The sequence below is a fragment of the Nannospalax galili genome, unplaced genomic scaffold (genome assembly GCF_000622305.1).
Source record: "Nannospalax galili isolate Female #2095 unplaced genomic scaffold, S.galili_v1.0 scaffold760, whole genome shotgun sequence".
NCBI classification, from domain to species: Eukaryota; Metazoa; Chordata; class Mammalia; order Rodentia; family Spalacidae; genus Nannospalax; species Nannospalax galili.
In genome coordinates, this window is record NW_008347555.1 from 1261263 (window position 1) to 1283399 (window position 22137).

General features: G+C 41.1%; 2 protein-coding genes across 3 annotated transcripts in view; one reads left to right on the forward strand and one right to left on the reverse strand.

Moving 5' to 3' along the window:
* Nucleotides 1–6736, forward strand: part of Slc23a1 (solute carrier family 23 member 1) — a 19977-nt gene extending 13241 nt beyond the window's left edge. For both annotated transcript variants that reach the window (XM_008844294.3, XM_029568900.1), the window contains 2 exons: nucleotides 1966–2232; nucleotides 6142–6736. In XM_008844294.3, the coding sequence (XP_008842516.1) occupies nucleotides 1966–2213 (248 nt within the window). In that variant the 3' untranslated portion in view covers nucleotides 2214–2232; nucleotides 6142–6736. The remainder of the gene's footprint in view (nucleotides 1–1965; nucleotides 2233–6141) is intronic.
* The window catches only part of Paip2 (poly(A) binding protein interacting protein 2), a 20877-nt gene continuing 3586 nt past the window's right edge, over nucleotides 4847–22137 (reverse strand). The window contains exons 2-4 of the mRNA XM_008844296.2: nucleotides 10598–10761; nucleotides 8633–8812; nucleotides 4847–5799 (exon numbers count right to left, since the gene is read on the reverse strand). Coding sequence (XP_008842518.1) covers nucleotides 5743–5799; nucleotides 8633–8812; nucleotides 10598–10735 — 375 coding nt within the window. The 5' untranslated portion in view covers nucleotides 10736–10761 and the 3' untranslated portion in view covers nucleotides 4847–5742. The remainder of the gene's footprint in view (nucleotides 5800–8632; nucleotides 8813–10597; nucleotides 10762–22137) is intronic.

Here is a 22137-nt window from a genome sequence, read left to right on the forward strand (position 1 = left end):
TGGGGATAGCCAGGTGTGGTGGCACACACTTTTAATCCCAGCACTCAGAGGCAGAGGTAGGCAGATACCCCTGAATTCAAAGTCCAGCCTGGTCTACGTAATAAGTTCTAGGCCAGCCAGAGCTACATAGTAAGGTTTTATCGAGACCCGATAAAAAAAAAAAAAAAAAAAAAAAAAAAGCTGGACAGGGTGGCACCTACCTCTAATCCCAGCACTAGGGAGGGAAAGGCATGTAGATCTCTAGTTTGAAGCCAGTCAGGGCTACATAGTGAGACCGTTTCAAAAAACAAAAAAACAAACCACAAAACAGATGTCACTAATAGCTTCCTGTTAAGTAGAGGCCTTGCTGGGTCCCCCATACCCTTATCCTTCAAGCCAACTGAGTCCTAGCAATCATCCCCTTGAGGGATCATGTGTGTGAGGTCAAGTATTCTTCAATAGTCCTTCAATGTACAGTGATGAGAAATAGAAAGCTCAGAGTGGTTAAGCCTTAGGACTTAGGACTTGGGACTTCCTGGCTCAGAACCTAGCCTGTAACTATGGAAGAGCTCAGCTTTCTCCAGCCTGTAACTTGCCATTATACATTTACAATTTTTTGAGACAAGTTATTGCTTAGACTGGCCTTGTATTCACTGTTCTCTTGTCTTTAACTGCTCAGTGTTCAGATTATAAGCATGGATCACCATGCCTGGCTTATACCTATCCACAGCCCATTTTAGAGGACAGTCAGTATAGTTCAGGAAAAGTTGGTGTATTTTACCAGCTTGCCCCTGAATCAAACTGAGGAGGATATGCAAAACTGTTTTGAGGAGTTCCTGCCACAAAATGGTTAGTAAAACTGGGTTTAAGTAAGCAATGAGATTAGTGAGACTAGGCTGGAGTCATCTGTAGGGCCTCTGGGATAAGGAAGCCCAGGGTCTTAGAAGCAGCAAAATAGGAAAAGCACAAGCTTGTTAGTGAGAAGCAGCTCTGGGCTAGGCAGGCTATTGTGCTGTAGCTGTGGTGGGAGAGGCTAAGTGGACATTAGGACCATGGCCCTGTGCAAGCCTACAGCTCTTCCCTTCCTCTCTGGCCATTTGGTTCTTTGCATAGCCTGGCCTAGTTCAAACAGCTCCTCCCCTAGGCAGTCTTTCCTGAGCCCCTAGCCCTCCCACTGAAATTTTGAGACACATTTGATTCACAATACTCATGGGTTATTCTCAGCCTTGGCTTCCCTCAGTCCTTCAGCTCGATATGTAATACTTCAGCTCAAGCCCTCTTGAAAACCTGTGATGTCTTGGGTTCTTCCCCTATGGGAAACTTTTAGTTATAAAGATTTTTTTGGTGCACTTCTATCCCAATTAAAGATTTTGCTTAGCTTGTCTTTTGGAGGTTCATACTACAAAAACAAGAGCTTATTTTCCAAATGTGGAATCATAATATTAATACTGATAAAGTGTTTCAAGATACATGTACTTGGGCTGGTGAGATGGCTCAGTGTTAGGTAAAGGCACTTGTTATGCTTGATGACCTGAAATCAATTCCCAGGACCCACATTGTAGAAAGTGACTCCCATGGATTATCCACTGACATCCACACTCACACTGTGCCATGTGCATGTACAATCATGTACACACAAATGAACCCAGCATACTCTGGTCCCAAGCTCACAAATGTAAACTAGAATTCCTCAGCCTTTCTGTCTCCTCATCTTAAAATTCTGTTTAGCAATGCCTATATACCTCCTGGGGCTGTTTTGAAAAAATAAAAGTACTTAGCACAGAGCCTGATACTGTAGTTACATAGTATTAACTTCTATTCTTTAGGGTTTCTAGAACTCTGGCAAATAATGAATTCATAGTAGTACAGTGCTCATCTAGCAATGCAGAAGGCCATGGGTTCTATTCTCGGCAATACAAACAAAACCCCATTTGGAAGTAGCAGAAGGTTGGGACCCTCACAAATACCCAACTTGTCTTCTTTCAGGGAGCCCAGAGGAACGAGGCCTGATACAGTGGAAAGCTGGAGCCCATGCCAACAGTGAGACATCTGCCAGTCTGAAGAGCTATGATTTCCCCTTTGGGATGAGCACTGTAAAAAAGATTGCTTTTCTGAGATACATTCCTATCTGCCCAGTCTTCAGAGGATTTTCCACAAAACCAAAAAATCAGCCTCCAGTTCCAGAAGATACCCCAGAAAAGCCAGATACTGGATCTGTGTGCACCAAGGTCTGAAACATTACTTCTCAGAAAGGTAGGATGTATCAATGTCTCTTGTGGAATGGATAAATAATCAAGTATCTGTTTCAACAAAAGGAAAACCAAATTACACATTTTCATTTTTGTGACCTATTTGAGTTTCTTCAAGGGCAAAGTAGAATGAGTAAATGTCAATATATAGATTCTGAGTTGAATTCCTTAGCCATTTTATAGTGAGAGAAATTCCCAACTGTTGAGGCTTGAAAGATGGTTCAGCAGTTAAGAGCACTGGCTGTTCTTGCAGAGGACCCAGTTCAGTTTCTAGCAAACCATCAATAACTCCAGTTCCAGGGGATCCAACACTTTCTTCTGACCTTTGTAGGCACTGCATGCATGTGGTGCACTTTTATACATGCAAAACACTCATGCACATAAAAAAAAAAATGTATTTTTTTAGTCTTTTTGAGACAGGGTCTCTCTGTAGCCCCACAGCTGGACTAGAACTTGCTATATAGACCAAGCTGGCCTCAAATTCACAGTGATCCACCTACTTCTGCCTCCCAAGTGCTGGGATTAAAGGCATGCACCACCATACTTTTTTATTTATTATTTTATGTGTATACATGCATTGCCTGCATGTTGGATCCCCGAGAACTGGAGTTACGGACAGTTGTTAGCTTCCATATGGGTGCTGGGATTCAAACCCAGGTCTTCTGCAAGAACATTCAGTGTTCTTAACTGCTGAGTCATCTCTCCAGCCCTGAAAAATAAGTATTTTAAAAATTGGAAAGAAAAATTCTCAACTGTTGTAGGCTAGTAGTGGTTACAAATATATTAAAATATTGATCCTCCCAGTAGAGGCAGAATCTAGGCCAATTGAAGCCTATAATTGAAGCCTTATTCCTTGCATTCCTGTATGCTATATACGTTTTCTTTTTGTGACAGGTTTTCACTCTGTAGTCCAAGATGGCCTACAGCTCAGTATGTAGGCAAATATGTCTCAAATTTGATGCTTCTATGGTAGCCTTTTTTGAGTGCAGAAATTTAGTTGAGCTTTATCACACCTGGATAATACTTCTGATGTGGAAAAGGTTGAAAACACTAATAAACAGGAAAAAAATGCTCCCCATGTGTATACATTGTTTCAATTTTAGTGGCCATAAAATTCAAATAATCTGAAATGACTTCAGTTCCCCTCTAATTCTCTAAAGATTTGTTCCTAGGGCTTCAAAATGTGTGGCCACTTCTGCCTGGAATGCAGATACCTGGCTCTCTGGTTGAGCACTAGGGCATGGTGGCTTATGCCTGTAGTACTAGCTTTAGGGGGTAAAGGCAGGAGGATCATGAGATTGAGGCCAGACTCAGTGGTATGTGTGATTCTAAGCTGTTAACAAAGAGGACTGTGTTAAGTCTTCAAAAAGAATAAGTATCAAGCACGATTGTCTTACTGGGAATATAGATTTGTGGAAAAATATGTGCTTAGCATGTGTGAGGCCATGGATTCAGTTCCTAGCCTGGGGGATAAGAGTGGGAGAGAGAAGCATGATTATCTTTTGCAGTTTCTTAAAATATTTGAGACCTTTTGTCTTGGGAAAAAAAAAAAAGTCCTTGCTAGGCACAGTGGCTCACACTTGTAATCTCAGCATTAGTTATCTAGGAGGTTGAGACAGTGAGAATGTGGTGAGTTCAGTGCCCCTGAGCTACAGGAAAAAATAAAAAATAAAAAGACCCTAATTGGGCCTGGGGGGTGTATACCTGTGAATAGAATGGTGGCCTGTCATGCATAAAACAGTACAACCACCACCAAAAACCAACCAACCCCCCCCCCAAATTCCATTCCCTCTACAAAGAATGTGAGCCAGAAACAATGATATAGGAGCAGGGATAGTACTGGTACCCCAGTACTCAGGAGGCTAAGTCTGTAGTTCAAAGCCAATCTGGGTTATGTAGCAATACCCTGTTTCAAAAGGAATGACATGACTACATGGCCTTCTTAGTCTTCAGCCGTATGATATCTAAGAAAAGTCCATGGCCTTAACATACTTAAGCAAGTATTCTACCCCTGAGCAACATCCCCAACACAGCCATTGTTTTTATAACGCAGTTATCTAAGGTTGTTGCTCTGATACCACAGTCTCGGGCAACAAAAAGCAAGGACAGTGTGTGTGCCTTTAATCCCAGCACTCAAAGGCATCAAAGATAGAAGCAGGTGGAATTCTGTGAGGTTGCGGTCAGCCTGATCTACATAGTGAGTTCCAGGCCAGCTGCAACTACAGGCAGACCCTGTCTCAAAAAGAAAAAAAAAAAAAAAAAAAACGTGGGCATTATTTCACTGCTGTACTGTGGATACTTGCAACTTGCACAGTAACATACTGATATTGTGGATCTGCTTTTTTTTTTGTCTTTTTTGAGACAGGTCTCCCTGTAGCCCCAGCTGTCCTGGAACTCACTATGTAGACCAGGCCAGCCTTGAACTCAAGAGATCCACCTGCCTCTGCCTCCCAAGTGCTGGGATCAAAGGTGTGTGCCACCACGCACCGGTGGATCTATGGATTTTAAAACCCTCTGCTCAGCACATTTTACCAACAGGGTTGACCTGTACTAGGTCTACACTAAAGTATCATCACTGGAGAGTTTACAGTCTTGTACCAATAAACACACTCATCAGCTCAGTTCTACTATTATTTATTTTTTTAAATATTTTTGAAAAAATATAATTTTTTTACAATATTTTCAACTTAAACACTATTCACACTGAACACGTATGGCAGCTTAACCTACCTAAATATGAAGTTTAAGAAGCCAAAACTGTTCTAGCTTTGTTAAAAGAAAAGTTGTGCTGCAGACTATTGTCATGATGGTTAACAAAGCAAGGAAGAGCACCTCTCAAATCATGTTACAATCTCTTTAGTACTTCAATTGGATTATGGGCTAGTGTCGGTCCTAAATGAAGACTTCACACAGTATGACTACGATGCAATGAATCCTAAGATGTAGTTCTTAAATCACACTTCCTCAGGTATAATGCTGGGAAAATTCAGTATTCCTAACATAACATAAGAAAAAAAGACTAGCTTTTAAGACATTTTTCTATAATGAATTGTTTCAAATTAACAGACTTTCTTCAGAAAAGATTTTTGATGGACAAATGCAACTGAGAAATCTGCTTAACAATCATAACCTAATTCAAACTTACTCATTTTTACAATGTAGACAGGAAGTGTTGGTTACTCCTAAGGGACCAGTTTAGCCCCCAAACAGACAATTCAGTAAGACTTAAGACTTATCTAATTTGGTACTTTGTTACAACTTGACTGGTGCTTCTTCCTTTGCTGTCTTTACATGAAGCCATAGGCCAATTCTACTTTCAGTAAATGTTTGACAGCTTTTTACTTAATAACAGTCTCAGCACTTTTATTAAGCATGCAAGACTAACAAAAACTTTGGCAATGCATAAGTGTAACACAGTGACGAGAGCTTTTACAATTAAGTCTTCTAATACTGCCTTCACAGTGTGGAAATTGTGCTACATCCACCGAAAGAGGGCCCCATCTACTCAAATATTTCAGTATTTCACCCCAGGAACAAACTCCTTTGCATTTGGATTCAGATTGCTCTTGACCTGGAAAATAAGTACATAAAAAAAAGGAAGTTCATTACAGATGGCTGTAGATACTTCAGAAGCATTCATTCACATGTAAAAAATATCTGCTAGAAAAATATAAAACACTTTGGACTGTGGCAGAGAGAGAATGAAAAATAAACTCTATATGCTATTATATCAAGTTCCTAAAACTGGAACTGAATTAGCATCAAGAAGTGCACTCACTTCACACAAACTAAAGGAACAGCACTGAATAAGGAATTCCGTTAACTGTATCTGATGCTCTGAAAATACTTTGATCCTCATTAAAAACTGGTTTGTAGTTCTCTTCTTATAACTGCTGTCTTCTAATCCCCACAGGAGGCACTGGATATAACAGGAAAAGAAAACCTACACGGGGAGCTAGAAGACCTGAGTTGAAAATCTTGGCTCTGCCTATTCCAAATTCTTATATAAGCTTGGATGAATCACCTTCTCTGAGACTCCATTTTCACATCAACTCAAAAAAAGGCAAGATTGGACCAAAGTTCCTAAGCACTGTAGAGACTTATACCAACATTATTCTGTACTTCTATACTTTCCTAAATATATATGTCAACATATAGGAAAAATAGCTGAAGATTCTCCCCAACCATATTTTGAGTTTGAAAGTTGGTAAAAGGGAACCAGTGACTCCAGGGCCTAAATGTTGGCATGCTGGTAGGCTTTTACACTTAATTCAATTGCAAGGGGTCACTTAATTTAAGACCAAAACATAATTAAAAGAACACTGAATTAATAACTTGGATATATTCTCCCTTCCTGCAAGGGAAATAAATCTACACTTTAAGTGTTTGGTTTTGGGATGGAGATTGGCTCAGTTGTGTCTGTTTAGCATTTGAATGTATAATATTTTGGCAGCTAGAGAATATAAGAATGGATTAAAGTAATCTCAAATAGTCTGAGTCAAAACAAACTAGTTTTTATGTTATGGATTTATGCAAAATCCAGGTTATACATTAAGCCTGGAAAAGGCCTTTATTCATCCCAGTAATCAGTATTATTTATATGACTACTGTAACCATAAGCAAGTATGTCCCAACAGACTTTTGAGTTACTGTTACTGCAACAAAGACTATACTACATTGTAAATTTCATTGTTCTCCATATAGTCCTTTAGCCACAAATTGGTTTCCAAATGTCCAATGGGCAGGATGGCTCTAAAACATCTCCTTAGGAATGCTTTTACAAAATTACCATGCTTAGAAAAGAGATTCTCCAAGTTTGGGATGCAGCAGAGGATCTGATTTTTTAAAAATTTTGTGTGTGAGTGTATTGTCTGCCTACATGTATATAAGTGCACCCATGTTATGCAATGCCCTTGGAGGTCAGAAGAGGGCATTGGATCCCCTAGAACTAGAATTATGGATGGCTGTTAGCCGCCACGTATGTGCTGGGAACTGAACCTAGGTCTTCTGTAAGAGCAGAGCAGTGCTCTTAACCACTGAGCTATCTCTCCAGTTCCAGAGCTGATTGCACAGTGAACAGACAACAACTAAAAATTTCCAGAATCCAGGGAGTAAATTCCATAGAATTCCTTTGGACAAAAGGGTGAATATCTAAACTTAGAGAAAATTTTAATTTTCGAAATTTCTTGTGGTGGCATTGGTGGTTCATATCTATAATCCCAAAACTTGGTAGGTTGGGGCAGGAGGATTGCTGTAAATTTCAGGTCAGTCAGGGCTACATAGTGAGTTCCAGGTCAGCCTGTGGTAGAATGATACCCTGTCTTAACACTCTCTCTACCCCCAAATAGAAGATCTTTCATCTTAAATTTAGTAAAGGACTCATCAGGCTCTACTATAATAGTGCTGATGAAACTTTACTGCAAGTACATTAACAGTGAGGAGACACTGAGAACAACTAAGAGTATGAATCTAGGTCTGTGGTCCTTTTCTCTGCTCAGAGCTTATAAAGTCCTTCCAAATTAACGCAGTTATCTCAATGAAAACCCTTAAGAGATCTCTGAAATGTTATCAATTAAATTTTCCAAATTTTACCAAATGCTTAGATCAAAACTGAATAGCAAACTTTTCATCAAGATATTTTCATATAGGCAAGTCATATGGTAATATTGTATATATTTTGGGATAAATTGAGACATTTAAATATTTCAAGGGCTGCATTATGATTAAAAGGTAACATCAAGACTAAAAGCACTAGCAAGAAGTCTTGTTAAATGTTGGAAGACTGCATGCTGTTGCCAGAGTTGCTCTTTAGCATAGGGGAGACTGGGAGGCCCCTGCTTCCACTTTTTAAAAAAATATTTTTTTAAAAATTTATTATTTTTGTGTATGAGTGTATTGCCTGCATGTATGTGAGTGCACCCATGTCATACAATGCTGCGGAGGTCAGAAAAGGGCTTCGGATTCCCCATAACTGGAGTTAAGGACGGTTTGTAGCTGCCATCTGGGTGCTGGGAATTGAACCCGGGTCCTCTGCAAGAGCAGTCAGTGCTCCTAATCACTGAGCCATCTCTCCAGCCCCTAGCATAGGGGAGACTGGGAGGCCTCTGCTTCCACTCTTAAAAGTAGGAAAATTCTTATGCTGGGCATGGTGGCACATGCCTTTAATCCCAGCTCTTGGGAGGCAGAGGCAGGTGGATCTCTGTGAGTTCAGGACCAGCCTGGTCTACATAGTGAATTCCAGGCCAGCCCCACTACAAGGAGACCCTGTCTAAAAAAGGCCCCCCGCCAAAAGTAGGAAAAATTCTATAAGGGGAGAAATGTGCAACTCTTCTTAAATAGATGGTCGCTGGATTTTCCAATTGTGGGAAAGACAAGGTCTAAGAAGATAAAAAATAACTTTTTACCACAAGATCTTCCAGAGAAGAGCCATCACTGATAACAAGGTCATTAAATTGGTCTTGGATTTGGTCCATAGTTTGTGGGAGATCTCGAGCTGGAATAAACCACTCATGTTCTTCTTCTTCTTCCAGCATTTCTTGGAAACAGCGTTCAATAAATTCTTCTTCCCATAACTCCTCTTCTATCTGGAGTTACAATAAATAAGGAATAATTACAGCATATTTGGTAAGACATAGGTATGGATTAAAATATCTTAAACTAAGCCATTTAAAACCACAATGTGGCTGGCCATGGTGGTTCACACCTATAATCTCAACACTTGAGAGGCTAGGACTGCTATGAGTTCAGGGCAGCCTGGGGCAGAATGAGACCCTATCTCTTAAATCTCCCCAAACAGTGAGGTATACTGGTGTATACCTATAATCCCAGCACTCTGATGAACTACAGTGAGACCTCATCTAAAAAGCAGAGTCTCCCTGGCCCCCCGCCCCAAATACATTAGAGCTAAAAGTGTAGCTCATTGGTAGAGTATATACATAGCTTGCATGAGGCCCTGTGCTTGATCTCTAACACCAAAATTTAAAAATCAGAAATGTTCTCTGTTTCTGTGCTAAAGAAAAAAAAAGGCTTACTATGACCTAGGAAGATCTGTTTCAGGGTAATTCTAGGTCTTGTTTCCACATAATGTTTTTTTGATTGAGAGTAGCAAGAAAAAGGTAGCAAAGGGATCGTGATCTCTTAGAGGAATCTTCACTAGAATTACCCATAAAGCCTTAAAAACTATGTATACTCTAATTCAATCCCCACAATGACAGAAAGAAAATCTCTAAGAGGTACAGATTGAAACCAGCAAAGCTGGGCACGGCAGCACACGCCTTTAATCCCAGCACTCATTAGGCAGATGCAGGTGGATCTCTGTGAATCAAGGCCAGCCTGGTGTACCTAGCATGCTCTAGACTAGCTGGGGCTACAGGGAGACCCTGTATAAAGGTGGACCTTTGCTCAATACCCAGCACTGCAAAAGAACAACAGTAACAACAATAACAACAAACAAACAAAAAGAAATAAGGGCTGGAGAGATCGTCGGTGCTTAAGACTGCTGGCTGTTCTTGCAGAGGATCTGAATTTGGTTTCTAGCACACATATAATGCAGCTCACAACTGACTATAACTCTAACTCTAGGGGATCTGATGTTCTCTTCTAGTCTTGTACATTTTCCCCATGAATATACAACCTTTAAAAAAAACATGGCTGGATGTGGTAGTGTCCCAGCACTTGGGAGGCAGAGGCAGGTGATCTCTTAAAGTTTGAGACATGGGAATAAAAAACACTTATCAAGTCAGGCATGACAGTGTATGCCTTTAATCTCAGGAGGCAGAACCAGGCAGCTCTCTCTGAGATGGAGGTCAGCCTGGTCTACAAAGCAAATGCCAGGCTGGCTGGGGCTACTAGGAGAGGAGACCCTGTATCAAAACTAAATAAGGAACAACAAAAAACAAAAATACTTATCAACTTATGAGAGTTCATGAAAGACAAGAGTGGTATCAGATTTTTCAGGCTGATCAGATTGAGGCTTTCAGGTGAAAAAAACACCCAATTTTGGACCCAAACACCTGTGGTTTGGTTTGATTGTTCCAATTCCTTAATTCTCATAGACTTGCACTGTAATATAGCAATCTGATTGGTTTAAGTCAGTGATTTCCATATTGTTTCCATATTCAAAGTTTCTCAGGCTCCACCCTATCCTCCTGAATCAGAATCTCCAGGGTGGAGCCCTGAAAAAAGCTGCCTAACTTACTTCAATGAGCAGTAAAGCCTGGTAGTAATTAGCAGCCAAATAAAATAGGAGTGGCAGCACATAAATCCACACTCTGCATATATAAGTACCAGCTAAACACATTTCAACGTCAAGTACATATTATTTGAGGGATAGAATGAACCTATGAAAAAAACTTGTAAATAAAACTAACTTGTCTGTTGAATTCCTCTTCGTTTTCCATCCACATGTACTCTGCAAATGGATTATCATCTTCATGAGAATGACCGTTAATAATCACATCTTCATTGATGATGCTTGGGCTAGTACTGCTACGACTTGGATCTTTCATGGTTGGTGTTAGTTGTCGTTTTTAACCTTAAAGTAGAACAATACAGTTAATTCAGTCATTCTTTCAGTTCTTAATGAGCACATCTGCTATTACTAGGTATCTGGGTTAGGTGTTGGAGGCACATGATATATTAATTGGAAAGTTTTTTTTTCCCCAAATGACTAAGAAATAGCTGAGGACACGTCTTGGGTGTTGTTCCTCAGGAGCCACCCATCTTGCTTTTTTTTAAAAAAGGTTTTAAACATTTATTTATTTATTTTGTCTGTGTGTTTGAGTGTGGGGGTACATATGTTATGGCATGTGTTTGGAGGCCAGAAGACCATATATGGGAGTTTGTTCTCTCCCATGTGGATTCCAGGGATTTAATGCAGACTGTCAGTGCCTTTTACCTACTGAGCTGTTAGCTCCCACCTTGTTTTTTGAGACACTGGTCTGGAGTTTGCCAAGTAAACTAGGCTGGCCGGCCACCAAATTCCCAGGGATCCAGCTGTCTGACTTCCCAGGATCTGGACTTTCTAATTTATGTGGGTTCTAGGGATCAAATTCAGGTCCTTCCAAGTACTTTACTGAATGACGTTCGTCTGCAACACCCAGAAAATCCTTTTTAAACTTGATTTCAGTAAGTCCCAGAACTAGAAGTAAAAACTTAACTTTTAAAACAGTATGTTTGAGGGCAGGCAAGCACAGGACAACTTGCAGAAGTTAAGTTGTTACCTTCCACCTTGTCAAGACAAGGTCACTTTTTGCTGCATACTCTGGGCTAATTGGCCTATGAGTGAGTTCATATTGCCCATAGGAGTGCTGGGATTTAAGATGCATGCCACCACATGTGTAATGGTTTCTGGGGGTCATTTGGCTTATGCAGCAAGCACTTTTACCCTCTGAGCCATCTCCTCAGTCAGAACACTAACTTAAAAAAATTATTTTAGTTTTGTTTGTATGTGTGTGTGCCACTGTGGGTACCCTTGGAGGCTAGGAGATAGTATTGGGACACCTGGAGCTAGAGTTACAGGCTTACAACTACCTAACTCAGGTCCTCTGCAAGACTGCTGAGCAATCTCTCCAGCCCTCCAAAAACCAACTTAACAGGGCTAGGATGATGGCTCACATTTTTTTTTTTTTTTTTTGTCTTTTTGAGACAGGGTCTCCCTGTAGCTCCAGCTGTCCTGGAACTATGTAAACCAGGCTGCCCTTGAACTTACAGAGATCTGCCTGCCTCTGCCTCCCGAGTGCTGGGATTAAAGACATGTACCACCACGTCCGGCGATGGCTCATATTTAAAAATAAAAAAATATATATATTTTTTGTCTTTTTGAGACAGGGTCTCCCTGCAGCCCCCACTACCAGGAACTCATTCTGTAGACCAGGCTGGCCTCAATCTCACTGCCTCTGCCACCCAAGTGCTGGGATCAAAGAAATTCGCCATCAGGCCTGGCTTATTTTTATGTGTATGCGTGTAAGTGATCTGTGTTGCTCAATGCCCTAGGAGGTCAAAAGGCATTGGATCCCCTGAAATTGGAATTACAGATGGACAGTTGCTAGCTGCCATATGGGTGCTGGGAATCAAACCCAGGTCCTCTGTAACAGCAGTCACTGCTTTAAAAAAAAAAAAAAAAAAAAAAAAAGATTAGCCAGGCGTGGTGGCACACGCCTCTAGTCCCAGCACTTGGGAGGCAGAGGCAGGCAGATCTCTGTGAGTTCAAGGCCTGCCTGATCTACACAGTTCCAGGCCAGCAGGGGCTGCAGGGAGACCCTGTCTCAAAAAAAGACCAAAAAAAAATTTATTATTTTAAAGTATTTCATTTATCAGGGTTTTATGTGTATCAGTGCATTGTTTGCATGTATCTGAGTGCACCTGTGTCATGCAATGCCGTGGAGGTCAGAAGAGGGCTTCAGATTCCCCCCGGAATTGGAGTCAAGGATGGTTTGTAGCCGCCATGTGGGTGCTGGGAATTGAACCCGAGTCCTCTATAAAAGCAGTCAGTGTTCTTAACTGATGAGCCATCTCTCCAGTTCCAATAGCTCACACATTTTACTTCTAGCACTTGGAAGGCAGAGGCAGATAGATTTCTGTGGGTTCGAGGCCAACCTGCCAACCTGATGTGCATAATGTTTCAGGATAGTCAGAGCTACACAGTGAAATCCTGCCTCAAAAAAAACTTGGTGGGGGGGTGTTATATTTTTTTTGTTTGTACATGTGTGGGTACATGTGTGAAGTTCAGAGGAAACCCAAAGGAATTGGTTTGCTTCTACCATGTGAGTTTGGGAGATCAAATTCAAGCACCCTTACCTGCTGAGCCATCTCACCCCCATCCCAATGAATTTTAATAAATTAACTTCTTAATTTCTTAGTCCGAGGATATAGCTCTGAGTCTCTCTCAGAGTCTATTATCTCCCTTTTCCCAGGTCCATGCTGAATTCCTCCATGCCTGAATTTCCCTGATGTACAGGGTGTTTTAGGAATTTAATCTTTTTATAAAATTTTTTGTTTTGTTTTGTGACAGGGTCTCACCATTTAACTCTAGCTGATCTGGAATTCTCTATGTTGATCAGGCTAGTCTCAATCTAACAGATCCACCTGCCTCTGTCTCAGGAATGCTGGGATCAGAAGTGTGGCCCATACCAGGCCTGAATCTTTTTATATGAATAAAAGTACCAAACATAGTAGGTCTGGGCTTTTTAAAAAATCATGTTTAGGGGCCAGTGAGATAGATGCTCAGGGCATAAGGGCTCATGCTGCTAAGACTACCTAGGTTCGATGCCCTGGACCCACATGGTAGAGGGAGAGAACTAAACCACACAGGTTGTTCTCTGACCTCAACATGCATCCCCTACACCAAATTAATGTAGTAAATTTTAAAATAATCAAGCTTACTTCCAGCACAATACTCTCAATTAGAGTATAAAACTTTAGCTGAGAATAAAGGTGGTGGACATTATGTGCACTATAATTACGGCAAATACTCAGTGGTTAAGAACACTGGTTGTTCTTGCAGAAGACACAGGTTCAAATCTCAGCACCCACATGGCAGCTAACTGTCTGAAATTCCAGGTCCAGGGGATCTAACAGCCTCTTCTGTCCTCCGTGGGCACTGCTCAACACAGGTGCACTTACCTACACATAGGCAATACACACATACATATAAAATAAAAATAATAAATAATTATGGCAAATATAACATGTTAACACCTAAGCATATTTACTAACATGCCCATTGCTTTACATATATTAGTAGCTCCTTTACTCTGAAGACAAAGATAGACATTTGTTCCCATTTGCCATTTCTGAAACGGGCCTTTTATGTAAAACAGAGTCATTTGAACATAAATTAAAGCAATAGTATGACTTGTGCCAAAGAAAGGAAACAGCAGGGTCCAGAAAGATGGCTCAGCTGTTAAGAACATTTGCTGCTCTTTTAAGAGGACCCGGGTTTGGTTCCCAGCATCATCATGGCAGCTCACAACTGTCCATTACAATCCGATACCCTCTTCTGGCTCCCATGGGCAACAGGTACACACAGACATTATGTACATACATACATGCAGGCAAAACACACACACACACATAAAATTTAAAAAGTAAAAAAAAAGGCAACAGCAGAATTAAAAAAAAAAAAAAGTTAAGGGGTCTGGAAGATTTCAGTAGCTTGCTGTGCAAACATTAGGACCTAACTTCATATCCCTAGAACCCAAGCAAAAGTCAGGCAAGGCTGTACATCTGTAATCCCAGAGCTGGGGAGGGGTAGATACAAGCAGATCCTTGGTGTTCACCGGCCAGCCCCTTGTCTGAACTGATGACCTTCCAGGTTCCTTGAGAGACATAAAATAATGTGGAGAACAACTGAAGACACTAGACACCAACTTCTGGCCTCCACATGTACACTCACAAACACACTATTCACATACAAAAAAGCCTGTTAAGTCAGGTGTGGGAGTTGGATGCTAACCCGCTCTACATAAAGTTCCAGTCTAGCCAGAGCTATCACTTAAATAGCAAGATCCTGTCTCAAAAAATCAACAAAAAAAAGTCCCCAAAAGCTGTTGATGCCTACTATCCCAGTTATCATAACTAATTAAAATATCAGAACTAAAACCTTTTAGAAATTTTTTTAGTGGTGAATATGATCAAAAAACAATGTATGAAATTATCAAAGAATAAAGGCATACCAAAAAATTTTTTTTTGCTGTAAGGCTTAGGGGCAAAACTATGTACACTGCCTTAATTTTATGGACTTACCCTTTCTTTCTTTCTTTTTTTTTTTTTTTTTTTGGTCTTTTTGAGACAAGGTCTCCCTGTAGCCCCAGATGTCCTGGAACTCACTATGTAGACCAGACTGGCCTTGAACTCACAGAGATCCGCCTGCCTTCTGCCTCCCGAGTGCTGGGATTAAAGGCGTGCGCCATCATGCCCGGCAACCTTTTATTTAAAAAAATTTTTATTATTTTTATTTTACATGTATGAATGTATTGCCTGCATGCATGTGAGTGCACCCGTGTCATGCAATTCTGTGGAGGTCAGAAGAGGGCTTTGGACGGTTTGTAGCCACCGTGTGGGTGCTGGGAATCTAACCCGGGTCCTCTGCAAGAGCAGTCAGTGCTGAGCCATCTCTCCAGTCCTGGACCTTAAAAAAATTTTTTTTTTTTAATGTGTACCTTCATGAACTTATGTGCACATGTATGTGGGTGCTGGCAGAGGCCAAGAGGGTATTAGATCTCCTGGAACTGAAGTTATTTGTGGTTGTGAGTCACCTATATAGGGGCTGGGAACTGCACTTAGGTTCTCTGGAAGAATATGTGCTGTTAACTGCTGAGTCATCTTTCTAGCCCCAATTATGGACTTACTCAAGTACATATTAAGTGTAATAAAAATCCATAGCTGTGTAATATGAATTTAGTCTCTAATCCTGGAGTAGTGTGGAAAAAAATCCAATCCTACCTAGCACACACGTATTTTCTGCAATATAAAGACTAATGACATCATGATACCATTAATAGAAGTGATGATTTTAAGAGATTCCCCACTATCCAGGCTTGGTGGCACATACTTGCAATTCCTGAAATTGGAGATGAAGGCAGGAGAATCAGGAGCTCAAGACTAGCTTTTGCTTTAGTTACATGAGACCCCATCTCAAAAAAACCAAACCAAACCAATTGAAAAAAAGAGAGAAATTCTCAAAGAGCACTGGGAATGTATGTGCCCTAGTTGCTTAAATATGTATAAATATGAAAGACAGCCAAAAGCAGACTTGAGCTACAGTGGCACTAGAAAAGAAAACATGATCTGGGGGCTGGAAAGATAGTTAGTGCTGAAGAGCACTGGCTGCACTTGGAGAGGGCCTGGTTCGATTCCTAGGACCCACATGGTGGCTAATGACTTTCTGTAACTCCAGTTCCAGGGGAATCTGAAGCTCTCTTCTGACCTCTGAGGGTACTGCATGACGTGGGTGCACTTACACACATGCAGGCAATACACTCATACACATAAAATAATAAAATAGGGGGCTGGAGAGATGGCTCAGCGATTAAGAGCACTGGCTGATCTTGCAGAAGACCTTGGTTTTAATCCTAGTACTCACATGGTGGCTAACAACCATCTGTAAATCCAGTTCCAGGGAATCTGACACCTTCTTCTAACCTCTACGGGCATTACATACATTCAGGCAATATACTTATACACATAAAAAAAATTTGAGAAAAAAAAATAAAAAAAAAAATAAAACATGCTTTGAGTTAGAAAACTGAGGCACTGTAAAAGCAGACAAGATAGAAAATAAGTAACTTTTTTGTCTTTTTGAGACAGGGTCTCCTTGTAGCCCCAGCTGGCCTCAAACTCACAGAGATCTGCCTGACTCTGCCTTCTGAGTGCTGGGATTAAACTTGAATAAAATAAAATTATTTTGGTAAGTTCTGACTAAACAGCAGTTCTGTCAAAAAAAGTAATTTCTAAATATTTATACGTGCTCATCTTAAAACAGCCAAACCCAGGACCTTGTATTTGCTAGGCAAGTGATTTACCATTGAGCTAAACCCCAAACCCATGAATGAATTATTAAGCTACTTCAAAGACATTTCACTTTGTAACAGCTTTGCACTATCATTTTCCCAACCTGTTTCCTATCCCAATTATATCCATTAAATTCTACCTTTTTGAAGACCATATTAAGTAAAAGCTAAGTATGTCTCTTTCATTTTGGTTAAACAATAGAAAAAAATTAAGTTGAGCAGATTATAGGATACTCAATCGGAATTAAATAGCTAAGTAGTAACTCTGTATTAGACATAGAGAAATACTTCTAATTCACTTTCATAAATGCTTAGTTGAGCTGGGATTACCAAACTAGTCACTTGGGAGGTAGAGGCAGTATCAGGAGTTCAAGGTCATCCTCTGCTACATACAGAGTAGGAGGCTAGGGTAGGGTGTATGAGACACTAACTCATTACTGCCCCCATCCCGCAAAGCTTCAGCTGATTAAAGTATACCTATATCAAAATGGAACTCCCTCCTCCACCCTAATCCTTGGTATTAAACACAGGGCCTTGCATGTTAGAGAAATCACTTTGTCTATATGTGGATTCAGGCTAGCCTTGAACCAGCTACATACAGCTCACCACTTCTTGAATGCTAGGATTATAGGAATGTGTCATCACTCCCAGATGTTATCTTTTTTTTTTTTTGAGACAGAATTTTGCTATGTAGCTAAGGATCTGGCTATGAAGCTTGGCCTTTAACTGTTAATCTTCTTGCCTCTAACTCCTACACGCTGGCCTGTTTTTCACTTTTGTGTGTGATGCTAGGGATCAAAGCAAAGATCTTGTATGTGAGAGGCAAGCTTAGTCAAGCCCTAAGTTCCATTCTCCTGTATCTACCTCCCCATAGCAGGGAATATATGAATCTACCAGGTAAATACATCTGTTATTTAATACTGTTTTTTTTTTTGTTTTGCTTTGAGACAAGGTCTCTCCTTGTAGCCCTGGCTAGCCTGGAACTCTACGTAGACATGACTGGCCTCAAACTTGAAGTGATCCTCCTGAGTTTGCCTCCAAGTGCTGAAACTGCAGGCATGTGCCATGGTATCTGGCTTGAGGAGGCTGGTATTTTTCCTTAAAATCTTATGTTATTCTTTTGTTTCAAGACATGCATGTGTTTTAAAACTCTAGCATTAGGCTGGCAAGATGGCTCAGCAGATAAAGGTACCTGTCACCAAGCCCGACCACGTGAGTTCAACTCCAAGACTCATGGTGAAAAGAGAACTGACTCCCTCAAGTTGTCCTCTCTGTTGCACATTTATGGTCCCAGTTTTTGCCATAACAAACCATCAGCCTATGATGACTCTTGTATGTAGATTCCTTTGTAGTTGTACTTCCTTTAAGATAGATTCCTAGAAGTGGGACTACTGTACCAAAGGCCATGTGTATGTGTAGCTTTAAAGAATAGTAGGAGTGCCAGGTGTGCCAGTGTACACCTTTTATCCCAACTCTCAGGAGGCAGAGGCAGGTAGGTAGAACTGGAGGCTAGCCAGGGCTACCACCGTGAGACCCTGTCTCAAACAAACAAACCACACAAAAGAGAGAAATATAAGTGGTGAGGGGTGAAAAGGAAGGGTAAGGGGAGGTAGGTGATTAAAATGATATATAACAGGCCTGGCTACTTGGGAGATTGAGACAAGAGGATTCTAACTTCAAGGCCTGCTAGCTATAGAGTGAATTCAAGGTCAGCCTGGACCCTGACGAAAAATCCTATATCAAAATGAAAATGTCAGGCATCATGGTGTATGCCTGTAATCCTAGCAATCACTAGATTAAGGAAAGAGGGCTGCTATGAGTTCAAGGGCAGTTTGGGCTTACAGAGAGACCTAGTCTCAAAAACAAACAAACACACAAGAACAACAAAGATCATGGAACAGACCTGTTATTTCAGGTGGAGGCACAGGAGGATCACCATAGCGAGCTCAAGGCCAGCCTGGGCTATGAGACTGTCTCAAAAATAAATAAAAAAATAAAAATAAAAGCCGGGCGTGGTGGCACATGCCTTTAATCCCAGCACTGGGGAGGCAGAGGCAGGCGGATAGATCCCTGTGAGTTCAAGGCCAGCCTGGTCTACATAGTGAGTTCCAGGCCAGCTGGGGCTACAGGGAGACCATCTCAAAAAGACCAAAAAAAAAAAGGTAAAGAGGGCTGGGGATATGCTCAATGGTAAAGCACCTGTCTACCATGCTGAAGCCATTGATTCTATGCCCAGTACCACATATACACAAATGTATGAGGGCTGGTGAGATAGCTTTTCAAGTAAAGTGCTTTCCACTCAAACCTGAAGACCTAATGCTGCTTCCCTGGAACCCATGATAGGAGAACCTACTCCAGAAAGTTGTCCTCTGAATTCTACAAATGTGCCATGGCACACAGACACCTGCACACACATAACATATACCCCTCAATAATACTTTTAAAAGTACAGCTGGGCATGGTGTTACACACCTTTTGGGGGCACTCTCAGGAGGCAGAGGCAGGTGGATCTCTGCGAGACTGAGGCCAATCTGGCCTACAGTAGTGAGTTTCAGGCTAGCTGGGGGTAAGAGGGAGACCCTGCCTTAAAAATACATAAAAAATAAAAAGTATATGAAAAGTCATAATGAAACCTATTATTCTGCATATTAAAATAAAAATAAGATGACAAAAAAAGCTGAGATTGCAGCTCAGAAGTGTACTTCTCTAGCATAGATGAGGTCCTAGATTCAATCCCATCAGAGGGAGAAAGAATTGGTCTAAAATGCACTTAAGTGTAACCATCTCTCGACATCTTTTAATAGTTCAAAATGTTATTAATATGGAATCTCATATTTTTCTTTTATAGATTCCGAGATATGATTTTGCTTAGGAAGTCTTTTCCTACTTCAAGTTTTTTACTTCCCTTATCTTCCACTCAAAATTTTCTTTAGATTTTTGTGTGTGTATGAGAGAAAGAGAGAGAATATATACTCTGTGGGTGGGTGCTCTTGGAGGCCAGAAGCAGGCATCAGATTCTCTGGCTTTGAAGTTGCACGCAGTTTTCTGAGCTGCCAGGCAACTTGGGTGCTGGGAACTGAACTCAGTCCTCTGAAACAGCAGCAAGCACTCTTAACTGCTGAGCCTTGTATCTCTAGCTTGCTTATTTATTATTTATTTATTAATTATTTCTGAGACTGGGGCTCACGATGTAGACCAGGCTGGTCTCCAGCTCATAGAGATCCTCCTACCTCTTAACTCCCAAGTGCTGGGATTAAAGGTGTGCACCAAGATGTCTGGCTCTCAACCATTTAACTTTATTTTGATGAAAAATGTCACTAAGCTGCCCAGGCTGGCCTTGAATTTGCAATCTTCCTTCCTCAGCCTCCCAAGCAGCTGGGATTATAAAGATTGGAGCCACCAGGCCCAGATAATATACTCTTCACATATGTAAAAGAACTGTGTATTTATGGTTAATAGATGTATATGATCCTGCAAAGAACATAAAAGAAAACAAGAAGTCACACCCAATAAGGGATTTGTATCCAGAGCATATAAAAGAAATGCTGGGGCTGGAGAGAGAGCTCTGTGGTTAACAGTACATACTGCTCTTGTAGAGGACCTGAGTTAGGTTCCCAGCACCCACATCAGACTGCTCACAATTTCCTGTAACTCCAGGTTCAGGGGATCCAGTGCCCTCTTCTGGCCTCTGTGGGCACTGCACTCACATGCATAAAGGCACAGACATATACACATGATTAAAAATAAAATGCTGGGCGTGGTGGCACACACCGTTAATTCCAGCAGTTGGGAGGCAGAGGCAGGTCTATCTCTTTGAGGCCAGCCTGAATGACATAGGAGTTCCAGGCCAGCTGGGGCTACAAGGAGATCCTATCTCAAAATAAATAAATCACACCTGTAATCCCAGCATTTGGCAGCCTAAAATAGGAGGATTACTGAGTTCCAAGACAGAACTATATATTGAAATCTTGTCTTGAACAAAGGAGGAAAAAACTGTTTCCAGATTAAAAAGTACAAAAAGACATACATGTTGGGGAAAAAGTTACAGTAAAGATGCATGGACTAGAAAAAGTACATATGCTTCACTTTCACAAGGACATCCAGTTAGAGAATGCAAAATGGAAAGAATCAAAATCTTCTTAGAACATGCCAAACAGGCAATAAATCACACCTGTAATCCCATCCTGGGGAGGTGGAGGCAGGTCGTCAAAAATTCAAGGCCATTCTCAGCTACATAGGAAATTTGAGGCCAGCCTGGGCTGAAAAAGACCTGCTCTTCAAAAACCGTTTTTGAGGGGCTCAAGAGATGTGGCTCAGCGGACCCGGGTTCAATTCCCAGCACCCACATGGCGGCTACGAACTGTCCTTAACTCCAGTTCCAGGGGAATCTGAAGCCCCCTTTTGACCTCCGCGGCATTGTATGATACGGGTGCACTCACGCACATGCAGGCAATACACTCATACATATAAAAATAATATTTAAAAAAAAAGAAGATAGCCGGGTGTGGTGGTGCACGCCTTTAATCCCAGCACTTGGGAGGCAGAGGTAGGCGGATCTTTGTGAGTTCAAGGCCAGCCTGGTCTACATAGTGAGTTCCAGGACAGCTGGGGCTACAGGGAGACCCTGTTTCAAAAAGACCAAAAATAATTATCTTGTTTCTTTAATTTGCCTTCACAGGTATTACTTTTTCTTAATTCTTTGAACTTTAACTATTGTGACTCGTTTAGCCTAAGCTGCACACCTAAATATGCTCATAAATATAAACATATATTCATGTATGTATTAGCATACCAGTCCAGCAGTTAAATAAAATTTCCATTAGACATGGTGGCACATGCCTGTCATTTGAGCACCCAAGAGGCAGAGGCAGGAGTGCCATGAGTCTGAGGCCAGCCTGGACCACATAGGAAATTCTGTGCAAGGCTGGGCTATGTAATGAGACCTTGTCTGGGGGGAAAAAAACAAAAAGAAAAAACAAAAAACAAGAAATATTTCTTACCTTTTCCACTCAGAAATTTGACGGAAGTACGACAGTTTTTCTTTTAATGTTTGGCACTACAAAGTAATGATTAGAAGAGCATCTTTTTTAAAAAAGATTTTAAAATTATGTGTATGCCTGTGTGTGGGTATATGCACATGTATGCAGTGACCATGGAGTCCAGAAGAGGGCATTGGATCCCCTGGAGTTGAAGGTACAGGTGGCTGTGAGTCACCTGATATGGGCACTAGAAATATACTTAGAAATTATAACTGCAAGAGCAGTATGTACTCTTAACTGCTGAGCCATCTCTTTAGGCACCTAGAACATCTCAAGAGCTAGGTGTAGTGCTGTAATTCCACCACTTGGGAGCCTGAGGCAGAAGGATCTGGAGTTAAAGGCCAGTCTAGGATATATATA